The sequence below is a fragment of the Lepisosteus oculatus genome, chromosome 3, assembly GCF_040954835.1.
Source record: "Lepisosteus oculatus isolate fLepOcu1 chromosome 3, fLepOcu1.hap2, whole genome shotgun sequence".
Taxonomy (NCBI): Eukaryota; Metazoa; Chordata; class Actinopteri; order Semionotiformes; family Lepisosteidae; genus Lepisosteus; species Lepisosteus oculatus.
In genome coordinates, this window is record NC_090698.1 from 26634122 (window position 1) to 26650002 (window position 15881).

General features: G+C 36.2%; 1 protein-coding gene and 1 long non-coding RNA gene across 4 annotated transcripts in view; one reads left to right on the forward strand and one right to left on the reverse strand.

Annotated features, from left to right (window-relative positions):
- Positions 1–15881, forward strand: part of psd3l (pleckstrin and Sec7 domain containing 3, like) — a 233687-nt gene that overhangs the window by 14774 nt on the left and 203032 nt on the right. Inside the window, exon 1 of one of the 3 annotated variants that reach the window (XM_015337977.2) lies at positions 9256–9372. The exons of 1 other annotated variant lie outside the window; for it this stretch is intronic. In XM_015337977.2, coding sequence (XP_015193463.2) covers positions 9367–9372 — 6 coding nt within the window. In that variant the 5' untranslated portion in view covers positions 9256–9366. Of the gene's footprint in view, positions 1–9255; positions 9373–9413; positions 9802–15881 lie in introns of those variants that run through there. One more of the 3 variants, XM_015337970.2, reaches the window with a different exon arrangement.
- On the reverse strand, positions 5700–9497 carry LOC107075748 (uncharacterized). The gene is made up of 3 exons (XR_001477244.2): positions 9415–9497; positions 6461–6497; positions 5700–6257 (listed from the first exon to the last, which is right to left on the reverse strand). It is a non-coding gene; the product is annotated as an uncharacterized lncRNA (long non-coding RNA).

The following is a 15881-nucleotide window of genomic DNA, read 5'->3' on the forward strand; positions in this document are numbered from 1 at the left end:
GAGTTTCTGCACAAAAATCAAATATTTCTGGTAATGAAAATGTACCTACAGTATGAGTACTGAATGAAGTCTGTATACAGTATGTCTAACTCTCCTGGGAAGTGAGTTGGCTTTAGAAGTTAAGGAACTTTAGTGAAAGCTACAGAAACAAATCTTTCAGATAGGAAAATAGAGAGTATTCTATTCATTTCAAAGAGTGCTTGCCAAAAAATGTAACACTCCAGCAGCTCTGGTATGTTTTAGTCTGGAAGAATTATATACAATTGAGTGCTGTAATGAAATTCCATTTCAATCATTTCAACATATTCCAATGCATTTTATAAATTTTAAGCAATTATTACTTGTATATATAGAAGAAAAGTCATGTTATGCAGGCAAAGAATGTCTCTGGGAAGCTTGAAACGAACTAATTACTTTTTCCACTGTTTTCTCTGATATCTTAAACTAATTGTATCAGTCCTTCCTAGATCCTTGAATCAGCTTATTGACTATTAGTGCTGTCAGGAATTCTGTAATATTTCCATATTTATGTGTAAAACATATTTATGTGTACTTCTTTACCTAGCATTTATTACACCCAGTAACCATAGAATTGAGCTAAATATATAATTTTAAGACATAAACATGAGATAAGTGAAGCATAGCAAAATAAGCCAATAGATAATACAAAAGTTAACGTTGTTTATCATTTTGAGACAGTTAAAGTATAGTATAATGACTTAACTTACACTTCCAATATATAAAAATATTAAATATTAACCAAACAGCAATTAAATGTATAATTAAATCACCACAGTACTAATGTACATGTTCAAGCCCTGAAACGATTTATTAATATGTAAATATATGTCCTGACCTGCTGCAGGTTATTGCTGCAGTAACAAAACCTGCCCTTCTGTTATGGAATAATACTTCTTATAATCATAGGTTCAGCAGTTCTGCATAATTTTAATTATACTGCATGTATCTGTGATCCATATTGCTCTCTATAAACCTGCATTTCTATCCATATTTGTACATTGTAAATAAATATATGGAAATTAAAGGGAATTATGGATTTTGCCTAAATGCAAACATAAAAAATCTCAAACAACAGAAAATTACACAGCCTTTTAACATGTATTGCTGTACACTGATATTTTTTTTTAAATGATTTTGATCTGTGGCTGTGTAGAAACACACAAAAACACATCCAAAGCTGTTCCATGAGTATTGTGACTCATATTGGCAATCAATCATTTTCTTTGGGGCATGTGCATGTATGTGCAAGTGCACTCAAATAGAGACACACCTTTGTACATTTGTGTATCACCAAAAACTGAGTATGCACAAGAACATGGAATCTGAAATCACATAAGACAGCCGATACATTAGTAAAGATACTGCATGTAACCTCTCTAGGAGCAATAGCCGTTAGACCTATAGGAGTTTTATTCAACTAGGTGGATAGTGGAGAACAAAGATCACACATTTGAATACACATATGAGTGAATTTAAATCTCATCTTTCAGAAATGTAGTCTTCTAGGTAGAACATACATTTTAAATAACTCATAAAGCAAACAAGGCTCTGGGCTTCGGTAACCATTAATTGGATAGGCAGTGATTGAAAAAAATGGTGATAGTGATAAAGCAAACTTTAACAATATTTTCCACTCCTCAGTAATTCCTGAGCTATGAATGCAGCATGTGGATAATTATGCCTACAGTATTGTATAAAGGTGCTGTTTCATTCATTTCACTGTTACTGTCATGGAAACGGTTAATTCAGCAGGACCATGAGACTGAAAACATTTGAGTTCCTCAAAGGCCAAAGAAAACAGCACTCCATTTGTTCGTTTATTTTATTCTCCAGTTATATTTTAGAGCATGCTCTAAAGGTTTTTCTTGGACTAGGGCTTTTAGATTCATGAAGTCCTCTTTTTCAATGATAGTTTATTTTTATATATTCCTTGCATGTGACTAATGCAGTCAAACCACAGTGTATTACTGACCTTAGCTTTTACCACACTTGACTTATATTACTTGGTGCATTTATGTCTCGGAATGAGGGGAAAAAACATTCTAATGTATTACTGTAGCTACATAAAAGCTGTCATGAAGTCTATGTGTTTATGAAGACATTTCTAGCTTTCAATAACATATAATCTCCACCATAATCTCATCTAATCTCCACAGTAAATACAGCAGATTCATTTTTAAAAATATACATCCTATAAATATAGGTTTTAAGTAATTCTTTTTATAATTATCAAATTATTTTTGAAGCAATCTGCTTGTACATTACAGATACATTATCCTTACAAGTCCCTTTGCTTGTAAGCAAAGAGTGAGCAGGATACTGTTGACCCATGGACCTTTTCTTCCATCTCAGCCACTGAACTCTGTAATTCCGTTGCGTTTGGCCTCATGGTGGCATCGCGAGCCAGTTTCCTACTCGCCTGGCTCCTTAGTTTGGAGCGGCAGTCTGATTCAGGCAGTATCTACTGTAAGAGGGTTCACCATGCTCAAAGAGGTACCAACAGTCTTTGTAATAGTCTAGACCCTTCTTCTGCCTTTAAACAACTTTTCCCTGAGATGTTTTTAAAGGTCCTTGATTTTCATGGTTGAAGTTTTGCTTAACTTTTCACTCCTTGACTGGGAGACCTTACAGTGACAGGTGTATTTATGGTAATTAATTGTGGATTAATTACCATGAATATACCTATCAGTAATTTATCACAGATGGTAATTATGTAAACCACTCTTAAAGAAGAGTCAGTCTACTGAATATGTAGCTTGCCAAAGTCATTTTCAAAACCTAAATTGATGGTATCATGATGCTTCCATTTTTCTTTTAGATTAGTTATTTTTTCATATTAGTTATCTGTTTAGAGTCTGTCTGTTCTTTGCTTTGTATGTCTGGATCTGTTGTGCAGAAAACGTATGTGAATTTCATGTGCCATGAATGTATGCTTTAAGGCAACAAAGTGTTAAAACTGTTCTTTTGCAGTTCTTGGCTTCATTGACATTACACAAATGCTCTTCTTTATCAAGGGTGCCAATACTTTTGGAGGTGACTGTACTTAACTATGTATACTACTCTAGACTGCAGGATAAAATAGGTATTAGACTATAAACTCAATGGAGGGTCATGGGTTCAAATCCTGAGAGGGCATTACTGTTGTACTCTTCGGCAAGGTACTGTACTATGGTATAAATCCAGGTATAAATACGGTATCTCCAGATCATTATTGTAAACGAGAATGTTTTCTCAATTGACTTACATGGTGGAATATAAACGATATCCTAACATTGATGATTTTTATATTGCTTCTTTGCAGTGTCTAGATGAGGAAAACTGAGAGACTGTGTCTCTCATAAGCAACCTATTAAAGCTAAGCATTTCACCCCTTTTCTATTTTGTAGTTATTTGTTTTTGGTGCCTGTATGCAACACTCCTCAATTTCCACTCTAAACACCATGTGCCAGGTGCTTGCCCAGTTCTGCATCGTAACAGAATGGTGTTCTACTCCATCACCACACTTTTTTTTTGCTCTCCATGGACCTTTTCCTGATTCACCTTCATGCATTACCTTAAATGAGTATCGTCTGCAATTTGAGAACATGTCAAAAGCCTCCTGAAAATATGAATATACATTAGCATACTTTGTAGCCATTACTGTTGTTTCCAGTTCAAAGAACTCTAGCAGATTTTTAAGCAAGATCTTCCTTTTCCAAATTCATATTGAATATCCCATAGAATCTTTCTGCCATATACTGTAGATTACACTTTTGTTCCAGTTATTGTCCGCCAGGTGAATGCTGCACATTGGTGGTCGTGGAGGGTAGTCCCCATTACCTGTAAAGCGCTTTGAGTGGAGTGTCCAGAAAAGCGATATATAAGTGTAAGCAATTATTATTATTATTATTATTATTGTTTCCTTGTCTACTGTAAGACTTCTGTTAACAGACTATGAATAAGTATAATACTAATAAATTTGGTTTCTGTAAGTACAATTAGTTCAATACTTTCAGAGCCTGGACATTTATTTTAACTTCTTCCAGCAGCTGTAATGCTTCTGCCTCACTATGCAAATATTATTTGATATAAAACTTTCCTCAGGCATGTTGACAATTTCCCCCTTCATAAAAACCTGAGTGAAACATTCACATCAACAGTTTTACTTCCATTTCCTAACAATTTCTATTTTTATCTTGGATAAATTTTTGCTTCTTTTGCTTTTGTAATATCAAGAACATATTTGATCTTGAAAGTTTTATGAAGTACTTTCACCTCATATTGTTATCTGATTTATTTAACCAATAAACATTACTACTGACTTTCATCAACTTTATTTAATAGCTGAATCTGTTCTGTGCTTCACCCTGTTCCATTTTACTATACTGAAGCACTCTTCCTTGCTTTCTGCTCTGCCTATACCGCTTCAAAGTATATGGTACTATGTTCACAGTTCCCTAATGGTTCTCTCACCTGTTTTTCTCATTCTGTCTTGATTGTTTGAAAAGATTATATTCTGCCACTGCCTCCAGTACAGTAAATGCTCTGACAAATCGAGGCAGAAAACCACCATTAGCCACGTCTAACATTTCAGTTTTTCTTTCCCTACTAGTAGTTCAACATTCTGTGAGGAAAATTAAACTCTCCACAATAAAACCATCTTTTCCTTTTCATTTATATCTGTGATTTTAGCATTTCAGATAGCATTTTATTTGATATGTAAGTCATGTGGTCAGTAGCATACCCCTAGCACAACCATGCAGATTTTGTGACCTTGCATTAGGCTGTGTTAAGTACCAGTGCCTGAATGCTGTATAGAGACACTCTCTCCCAACTCCCATCTCTTTGGACATTTTTACATCCACTAATGTTGCATTTGTGACCACAAGTCTCTGTTAGCCATGTTTCTGTGATCCCAGTTACATCACAATCATGTGTTAACTGACTGGCTTCTCTCTTTTGCATTTTCTTCACGTCCTGTAGCATTAAGACATAAACATTTAATTAACTGGTCTTTCAGTGTCTTTTTCTCTCTTGGGTTCTCTTTTTTTCTCACTGTGCATTTCCCTTGTGGATTTGCACACAAGGAAGAAAATCCTTGTGGGCCACTTGTAGACCTTGTAAACCTGCATTAAATTCCTAAGCCTCCTATTTTAAATGGATGTTTTTAGCCACAATCCGTCAATCCACAATCTAGTTGCAGTACCAACTAGATTTTACCCCAAACAGACTAAATTTCTGTATTAAAAATGCAAAGTTATTTAAACTGTTTATATTTTCCTAAATAAAGCTTTCAAAACTAAATCTTTGCAACGACAAGCTGACATGCTTATTCTCCAAAAGCAGGTTCGTAAAGCAGCTAAGTTCAACCTAAACATTAACTAAGAGGCTAGCCTTCTCTGGATCTAAACTGCAACATAATTATTAAGTAATATCTGTAGAAATAATAGTAATAAGTAGTAATCTATAGAAAGCGTATTATTATTAGAAATAATCTATAGAAACAGTTATAACAATAAATGATAGAAAAAGGTCCTCAGAAATATCTGTATTTTGTACTGCTTTCTTCTGCAAAACTATTTCTGCAAAATCAAAAGCTGCTCGTTCTATGTACACATTAGTCAGTGTGTTATTTTTAATAATGGATACCGAGGTATCTGAATTTATTTATCATTTTGTAACACAGTTTTGTACACCCACTATTTTTTTTTTACTGGGACAGAAAAAAATGTTTTTTCTTTAAAAAAATTAAATTGCTCAACACTGCAAATGCCTTTAAATGAGTGCAACAATATCAGAACCATTATTGTTTATCATCCAACGACCATTTTTTAAATATTATTGTTGTTGTTTTCTATTTTAACTTGGTTCAAGTTTCAAGCCATTTAGACATCTGGAGTGCTTTACAATGCTGTTTTTTTACCAAATGAAATATTTGAATAAACATATCAATCAAACAGCTTATGTACTGACATTTATCCTTATATTCGAATCAAAGCCTGCAGTCAACATCTTTTTTGATGGCAAGTATTTCAACTACATTGTTCCTATTTTTGAAACCCATGAACTGACCCACTTCCTGCTCACACCTCTTCAGACTAAAGACTGACTGCAGGATAAAAAATAAGGATATATCAAATTATGTACTCCAGAAACAAGACAGTATTACTGTAGGAATTAAGTACTGTAAGTGACATCCCTCTTTCAGTGAGTTGTAGTGCACCATCAGCACAGCAATGGAATTTCCATTCACTTCACTGCAAGAATAAACAAAAAGAATGAAATAATTATATTGCGCAAAATTATACAGCCAATCAAACATTTGTATCACAGCTACATAACATTTGAATCTCAGACTGTGATGTAATACTTTCTAAATCCATTTGTGCTATTTTTTTGCATTTATTACAATTATTCAGGTTTGACTTGATATTTATGCTAGTTACGCAACAGATCTTACCAGAATGGGAACACCCTTAATTTGAAGACAATCTTGTCTGAAAGAAAAAAGGTTAAACATAAATTCATTAAGAGATCCAGATGATTTTGTAATTCTGATTTGTTGTGCATATCAAACCGTAGAAAATCCTAAAGATTTGTCAAATTCTATTTTTGATTTAAATATATTTATTGTTTTTTTTTTATAAATTACAGTCTTTACCAGTCTTTAGCGTGGACTTCATTTTGAAGTGCACGCCTTCAGCATGTCTTGCTTACCAAAGATGACTCCTAACCTTAGGTACAGTTAAGAGTGCTATCATTGAACTATTCAATGAGCAATTAGTACAATTTAAAAGATTCAGAGCTCAATATGAACACCACAAGCATGGATAGAAAACAGAAATACTTTTAAGACACAGATGCTAAAGGTCTACAGTACAGCTCCTGCATAACTGCATACAGTAAGTGCACATTTAAACTGTTTGGATTCAGCTGCCAAGTGGAGGTTTTCCCCAGAAGTCCCTGAGATGTTAAACACAGTGAGCCTTATGGCTCCTTATGGCCACAGTTAAGTATGAAAGAAGATTTGTCATGGCCTGGGGAGAACTCCCAGGTTTTAGTACTTTAACTTGGACAGTTGCGAGGAATCGTGGTTAGGGGACTGGACTCTACTGGTATTGGAGGGCTAGAAATTCAAATGCCAGGTAGAATGCTTTTGGACCTCAGAGAAAAGTATAGTACTTTAGTCAAGTTGTTCTAGGACATAAATGCCTTACTGTACAAAGGGTTTGTAATTGAAAACTTGTTTTCCATTGATGTTAAGCACATGGTTCACCATCATTAACAGATGGTATTTGAATCTAAATATTTCAGTTTTTTTCAAGTCTATTATCATATTTCGATTTAGATGATTGCTGATTCAGTGGAATTTCATGTTCCCAACCTCAGAATACACCTCAAAGAAAGCATTCAGGAGACTACTGAGAGAGTACTGTATTAAAATGTAATTCCATCAAAAAACCCAAAAGGTAGCCAAAGTAAACTTTAACATTAAAGTCACTTTCAGACATACCAGCTTTCAGTTTTCAACTTGTTGGATGATTCTGCAAAATGTAAGAACCATTTAACAATTTTCCAGGAGTTTTAATACATTTGTAAACTACAGGATATCATGTGCAACTGTATTTACTGTCTAATTGTACTTGGTGCCATGGTTACTGTATGAGATTCCCTGTCATGAACATTTAAAATCTTAGTCGTGAAATCTATACTATACCACAGTTAAAATACATCCTCTCTGTTTAAGGGGTTTTTGTTCTATGTCTGTATCATTTATACAAATTTTCATTGCACTTTAGCTTAAAATCCCTACTATAAGTATGAAGTGGATGTCAGAATTTTGATATTCAATTTCTTTTCACTTTCTGTTGTGTTGCATCACTTTCTCTTTTACATACTTATACAATCATCTGATTTGGTCTTGTACATATGAACTTGTGTTTATCTTTAGGTAACTGCATCAATTTTGATCTACGTAAGCCTTTTACTTTAGGGTACCAACAAAAGCAAGGATATTTCTTCTTGAGAAACTCTGACACCAAGAGTCCACATAGTACTGGATAATAGCATTGCTACTACTCTGTCCATCAGAATAAATTTACATTGAAAACCTCAGCCAAGCTTTCATGTGATCAATGCTTTCAGTTACTTAAGTCATTGCCTGATGCTTCAAAGGTGTGCTTTATAATGTCACCATATAAAAAATTGGAGGTCGTTTGCATTCTGAACATGAAAGTTGTGGGCTAACATCCTGAGTGGATTTGAGCCCACTGCTTTTGAATCTGAGCAAAGCTTAAGATTGCTATTATATAAATAGGCACAAATGGAAGTTGCTTTGAGAAAATGTGTCAGCCAGATAAATTAGTTTTTAGAGTTCCTATATAAATCAATGTGGAGTGAACTTAGCTCATGAAAGAAAATATGTTCAAAAGGGACATTTTGCACCACAGCAAAATCTAGCAACAAGCCTACAGCACACTCAAAAAAGTAAACCAGTGGCAGTCGTTACACTAAGTAATTATAACCCAGTTTGTGTTGAAACAGATTCGCTGAGAACGGCTAGATTAATTCCTTCAATCAAATGAACATCATGGACTGAGTGGCCTCCCCGCATTTAACCATGCTGACGTTCTTACAGCTATTCAGTACTATTATTTTATAACTTAGTTTTCCATTGCAGTAATTACTCTTATTTTATTTATGATTTACCTTATGTTTGATCTAATTGTAAACCGGGTTTCTCATTTAAGAAACTACTACAGTACTGTACGTCTCCAGGAGCAACATCTGATACGCGTCTCAAGTACAGTCAATACCCTGTTACACAAGTTTGTCTTGCTTCTGTGCAGTAAGAGCAGGCGCTAATAGTGATGACCACAGAGAAAGGAAAAACGTTCACATTTCAGAAGATTAAATTAATAGATTTTAAAACAGATAAGAAGATTAAAGAGCTTTTGGAATACCAGAATATTTTATTAAGTTCACGATTTCTCGTTTTAAGTGATTTTCGGTCATTAACATCGAACATTAGCAATACAAAACACCTGCAGTTTCAGCTCATTAAGCAAACGATAATTTCATTCATTTAGTCTCGTCAGTAGAAAGCTTGCTGTCTTTACATGGCAACATGTACCTTGCTGTACCCACGCCACTCTGCGCTCTTGCACAATGAGCCACGGGTTGTGGGAAAGGTAGAAAGAACAAGGAAGCGTTTTAATGAGGAATGTACCAAGTGTTACGGCAATTGAGGGGGAAGAGAGTTCACACACAAACATATCGATACAAACGAGCCAGGCAAAGTGTAGCAGCGGTGCAAGAACTAAAAGAAAAGAAGAGCATGGGAAGGCGCTTCTGGTAAAAGTCTGAATGAGGGTGAGTATTTTTTTTTTTCGTTTCTGCGAAGGACGGACTTACAGTGACAGCCTTAGCCGGCTGAATGCGGACGAAATGGGGATTTTTGCAAGAGCCGTGCGCGAACAGCCTGTCTCGGAGCCCATTTGAATTCCCCTGGAACGAACTGTCACGCCTTCCCGTTCCCTTCCCAAGTCTGACACTGCTCCAGGAGGCAGAGCGGCAATGCCTCCCTCGCCTGTCAGCGGCGAATGTAGGCCAGCGCTGTCTGGAAGGAGCACTGCGAGACCTGAGAGCGTGTAGGAGCGAATGAGCCTTTCTCCGCTGCTGGGAGATGAGCGGAATTAAGTGACACTTTTCAAGCTGTCTATGTGCAGCGAAGGCGAGAAAGCTACCGATCACTGATCTAAACACATTCACATAAGAGTTATGGAAGAGAGCACTGACGGGGTAAGAGATGCTTCCCCTCTGTGTAATTTTACTTTTTGTTTTCATCACTGCGCGTTGGAGAGACTTTCTGATAGCTTTCTCTTTTCTTACGATTTCCTTATTTCTAGTTTTACTACGAATTGTTTTTCCTAAAGCCATAATCACGTAGTGGATTTTTCCTGTCATGTGTAGCTACAGTAGTTACATAAATCCGAAGCCTGAAGCTTTATAATGTCATTTTTACGGCTGTTTTTAAGTGACTTGAGACCGTCTCCTGGCGAATCACTGGTCTGTTAAGTGTTATACCTTATTTCTGGTGTTTATCAAACTTGTTAGATAAATCGCAAGGCAAAACCATATTCATACGTCTGATTTCGATATATGATCTTGTTATATTTTAAATGTAATAAAATGCATTTGTTGTTGGAGTGCTATTGTACACTTATACGGCGTTGAAACTATTGGGTACCCTACTAATTAATATTTATTCAACAGTAGTGCTTTGTTTTGAATAAACTGAGGTTCAGAAAGTTTAGCTAGATCGTAAATGTTTTGAAACCACTTGGTAACATTTTTCAAAGGTGAAAATAAATAAATAAACGGGTTTAATTTGAAATCTAGTACTTGCAGGAGGCTTGTATAATACTTTTGTCTGTAATTTATTTTAAATCCCCACACAACTTAGCAGAAATGATCCTTAACCTCTCTTCATTGTGGTTTAAAGGATTGGCTTAACATTTGGTGTTATACTCGCTGTATTTGCCTCTGTTTTACGTTGTGTTATATATAGGCATATATACTGTATACACAGTGGTACATTTTTGTACATTAATAAAAACATTGTAAAAAAAATGGTCGTGCCTGGACAAATCCTTGGCACAGAGTAACATTCAGTATCTGGGTTACAGACTCCTAGCTGTGTTGTCTTCAAGCGCATGGTTTCACTTAAAGTAATGTGTTTTTTTTCCTCCGATTAGCTTGGTTGAGTCAGCGGGACTGCAAGCAACGATTCCTCACTTTGTCCATTTCAGCGTTTTGTTCTTCCTTGGTTACACTCAGCTAATGCGTGGCCTCAGAGATCAGCCTTATGTAAATTGCTGACCTAAAAATACCTTTAATGCTCAGGAAATAATTTTATTGTTCTAATTGCGTTTGCGTCTTAGTCATACAAATACAAATTGTTAAAAGCTACGCCGAGTTTGTTAGTCAGTGTTTTTCCATTTCCAAACTTTGACACCTGGAGGCACAGAAAGACATTAAAAAAAAACAACTATACGTCATTGACATTATTTCAGCCCTTTTCCCAAAAGTTGATAAAAACACAGCATGAGCTTGTATTTGTTCAGGGCAGCCCACATCAATGTAACCAGGACCTTTAGTTTTTTATATGACATTAGGTTTGAGAGACATCTCAAAACTAATGTGTTCCGTGTGCTGTCTGCTTGAGGCAATGCCATGAAAACCCAGCCTTTGAACCCCGTTTCATGCTGCATGCTTTCTCTGCACCCTAAACCAAGCGGAAATTGTGGTTATGAAATAATTCAAGGAAAGAAAAATCACCTGTACAGGAGAGGTTCCTCATACTCAGGTTAGCATGAACACCGATGAGAGTGCTGTGCCGGTGAGGTGTGAGGCAAGTTTAAGGGACTTTTGGCTGCACAGTATTTGAAGGGGCATGGTTTCTCCTGCACTCCCTTTCACAGTTGTATTTTTTTAAAGCCGTGTTCCTAATGTTTTGCGTGTCGCATCTGTACTCGCTAGGTCAGTATCACGATATTCATGTGTGCAGGAGTCGGTTAATGGTGCGCTTCTCTGTGAACTGGCCGAGTGCTTCAGGGGCGTTGGATACCTGTGCTCACATGCCCTCCAGTACAGCAGATGCATTCCACACCAACTCGCGCAGTCTGCGGGCCTTGTGTGGGAACGGTCCGACAGGAAAGACCGCGCTGTCAAAGAGCTGGGGCAACTGTCATGTGACAGGAGTGGGAAAATAACCTATAGATGACCTCTAGGTTTCTATAGAGAATTGGGGCATTTTTGTAGGGGCCTTTAGGTTATTTTTGTAAGCATGCTTTGGCAGGAAGTTCCCGTGCTCCGTATTGCCTCAGTGGTGAGAATGGAGCGCAGGTCAGCTCAGCCTGCGGAAACAAGGTTTCTAGGGGCAGGTCCCTATATCACAGCACAAACGTCACATCTTGCACCGTTTTGTAACGTTTTAGTACTGAAAGTTGTGCTACGGGTGAAATGAATTTCCAAAGCACCCCCAGTCATTTTGTCAACCAGATTTAGGAGGAGGTGTGACTCCACTGAAATAGAACTGATCAAATTTAGAAAAATCTTAAATTAAATTTTGCACCTGTGGATTCATACTGTACTTGCATCAGTAGAACCTCTTACTCTGAAGTAATCTGCAAGTTAAATATTGCAGATGTGGATAGTCTGCTGAACCAGTTGGACATCCTGTACTAACAGTAATAATTTTGCATGGAATTAGCGGTCATGACACTGAAAGAATGAAAAGAGAAAAGTGGAACGGAGTGAGCAGAAGTCATTCTCATACCTATGATGGAAAGCTGTTGCACGGACCAGAGGTATCCAAATACTTTGACCTGTATGGATGTCTGAAGTTAATCAACCATTGGTTCACACCAATGCAAACATTTTACTAATCACTAGTGGAAAGGGTTTTCACTCCCTTTGCAAATAAGGAGTAAACCTGTACCAAAATAAAAATAAAATAAAGTGTCTTGTAGCCTTGCAACAGTAACTGTTGATGTTCATTAATTTTTAATGCATTGGTCAAATTGCTTTTTGCCACAGTTGTAGTATGACCTCCACATACATCTGTTACTTACGAGCTTGGTCTATGCGTTTATATGATATGGATTCCTTCCATCCATGTATTTTCTAATTGCTTTATCCAATACTGGGTGGTGGGGGAGCTTGACCCCATCTGGTAAGCATTGGGCCCAAGGCAGGATACACTCTGGACAGGATGCCAGTCTATTACAACACACACGCAGACATGCACACACTCACACCAGGGCCAGTTCTCCTAGAAGCTAGCTAACCTACCAGTATGTCTTTGGACAGTGGGAGGAAATTGAAGGAATTGGAAACCCATGCGAGTTCTTGGAGAACAGATAAACTCTAAGCAGACAGACCAAGCAGACAACATCCCCAGGAGTTGAACCCGAGGCCTCAACACTATGAGGCAGTATTGTTAACCACAACTCCGTCTTGCCTCTCCTGATGCAGCTTATTTTTTCTTAATTGTCTTAATAATATTAAACTTTATTTATAGAGCACCTTACAAATAGCATCTCAAAGTGTTTTACAAGCCAAGCGTAAAAATAAAATCTAAAATTAAGAGAGAGAGTTTCAGTTGTAAAGGAAAACGCTGTAATACGGTAAAGCAACATAAATGTCAATTTATGCTTGAAAAAGAAATAAAAATGAGGAAAGTTGTAATAAAATAAGAACAATAAAAGACAAATAAAAAAGAAAGATAAATAGAACAAAGTTCTAAATTAAAAAGATATGTTTTCAAATGTCAGGTAACATAAATTTGGCCATTTTTGAGATTCTGTCAGGATATTATGTGCATCAATAATGAAGACATTTTCATTATTATATCAATGTTTTTTTATTTCCTACCCTTTCAGTTTGGGATCACTAATTAGTTAATAGCTTTCCTTAATGGTACATGTCTCTTATTAGCAAGGGAGAAATATTAAGTCAACATGCACACATCCACTGGAAGTGTGTTGTGAGTCCAGGCCAGTCTCTTCTTCTTACACTGAGAGCACAAAGCACTACCATCCAGGACCTGGACAAATACAGCTCTCACAGATCACAATCCTAGCCCACAGACTGTCCATTGACAAACAGAGGATATCTTTGTTTTGAGTGGTTTTGTAAAATGCAGACTAAACACTTAAATTCTTCCAAAAGCAACATATTAAAGCTGACTTAAGAACATGACGCTATTGTGAACAGTAGCAATTTTTAAACCTTGTATGGGGTAAAGCTTCTTGGCAAACTAGGAGTGTTATGTGATTTTAATTTTATATGCATTCTGAGTGCAAAAAAGGACTAAGGTCAAATTTCAGGGTAATGTATTTTGACAAGCCCAGTGTCCAGTTTTTACATCCTTGTTCTTAACCATTTTTTAAAGATTACTGTTAATTAAAATGTGTTTGGTGAACTTTGGCAAATATATATATATTTTTTATTGGTATTAAAATTGGAAAACAATGTTTTAAAATGTTATTTAAAAATTATGGTCAGTTTGCCTGATGTCATTAGTCTTTTATTTTGCGTGGCAAAAAGTAATATGGTGAGCCTTTATTGTTATAGCTGTAATTTGTTTTCATTGTTTCTGCTCTTTCAAATAAAAAAGCAGCATGGCTTCTGGAAAAAGTATTCAGTTAAAATAATATTAGAAAGTAAATTGCATTTTTAAATGATTGCAGATATGTATACTGAATGAGAAAAACAGAATGTATCGTGTCACTGAGTAGATCTGCAATTCTTATATTCTGTACTGACAACTAAAGCAGATAGAACTACTGCTGGTTTTTAAATGTTTCACAGTACCTTCATGCTGAGCATCAGAAGAAACATATCACTCTTTTTAGGCACATAGAGTTTTAGAAAAATAATGTATGTTGATTTTGGTTAGTCATTAAATGTTTTGGCATCATTTTGAATAATTGATCATTCAAGACTGACTGATGCGCTCTAGTGACTTTGTGGTATAATTTTTAAATTACACTATTAGTGAGGGTGTTGATTGGGCAACTAGGTGAGGTGAGGAGTTGATGTTATTCAAGAAAGGGACCAATTCTCCAGTGTTTAGGAAAATAAAGCCTTTGTTTCATCACAACAGGTGGATTCGTCAGGGATGGAACTAAGTCCTCTTTAGCAATGAGCCAAGGTCTTGTGTAAACCACACTGATGGACTTCAGTGAGAGTGGTGCACAGATCCAGAAAGATATAAAAAAAAGTGGTCTGGACAACAGACCAATCAATAGAGATGTTCAAGTGTGTTTAGTTTCTGCAGAACTCCACTTGTAGTGATTGATGGCAGGCCTGATCCTGAAGAGACGACTTCTGGGTCTGTAAAAGACAAACTGTGGTCTGCAGGTATCACAAGAATATCTGGGATATTCTCAGTTCTAGGATATGAGAATGAGCAGCTGGTCCAGCTGGATGATAGAAGCTCACTTTCACTGTTGATATGTTGTGGAAAACCTGCCATGCTCAGTTAAGCCACCAATTCCTTGATATTCTGTTTTGACAAAGTCCGTAATATATTCAAAAACAGACCTTTCTGTGGCCTTATGTGTAAATTTAGATTCCAAAGTATTTAAATATGCCTTCACTTTCAGCTTGGTTTTTAATACTGGGACATATATGAGTAGCTTTGGAGTGTCTGGGATTGTCTTCGCTTCCCTTAATACTTAGTTTATGACACCTTTCCACTCTTTCACTGTAGAACACAGTATGTAAATGGAATGCCATCATTCCCCTTTTTTCAGTTAAGTAAGGTGTCATGATTTGTTTATTGTATGGCAGTCGAAGATGTAATTTTGCTCTCCAACTGCATTTTTCTATTGGAAGTAGCAAAAAAATATTTCTCTGCCTGGCTTCCAAAATCCTCTTTTCGATGACGCAAATTATTATTATTATTTTTTTATGGTATTCAGAATGTGGGGTTTCTATCTGAGAAATAGAAAGGGTCTTGGGTGAGGAGTGTGTTCTTTCACACAGATTATTTTCTTTCAGACAGATATCATTTGAAAGAGGAGCATCGCCACACTGTCATGTAGCCTGCAGTCTGAAATCAGCAACACTGAGATGTTAGAGAACCTTCCACCTCCATTGTCATAGTCGCAGACACGTAAATGTAAAACTGCTTAATCATTGGTCCATTGAACATTTTCTGATATAAGGACAACATTCTGATTTGAAGGATTATTTTACTTGTTGGCAAATGGATGACTTTTGCTTTACATGGGTGTTGTACAGGTAATAGCCTTATTTACATTTTGATTAATAAAAAATATTAAATTGTAATAATACCTAAAACTAATATG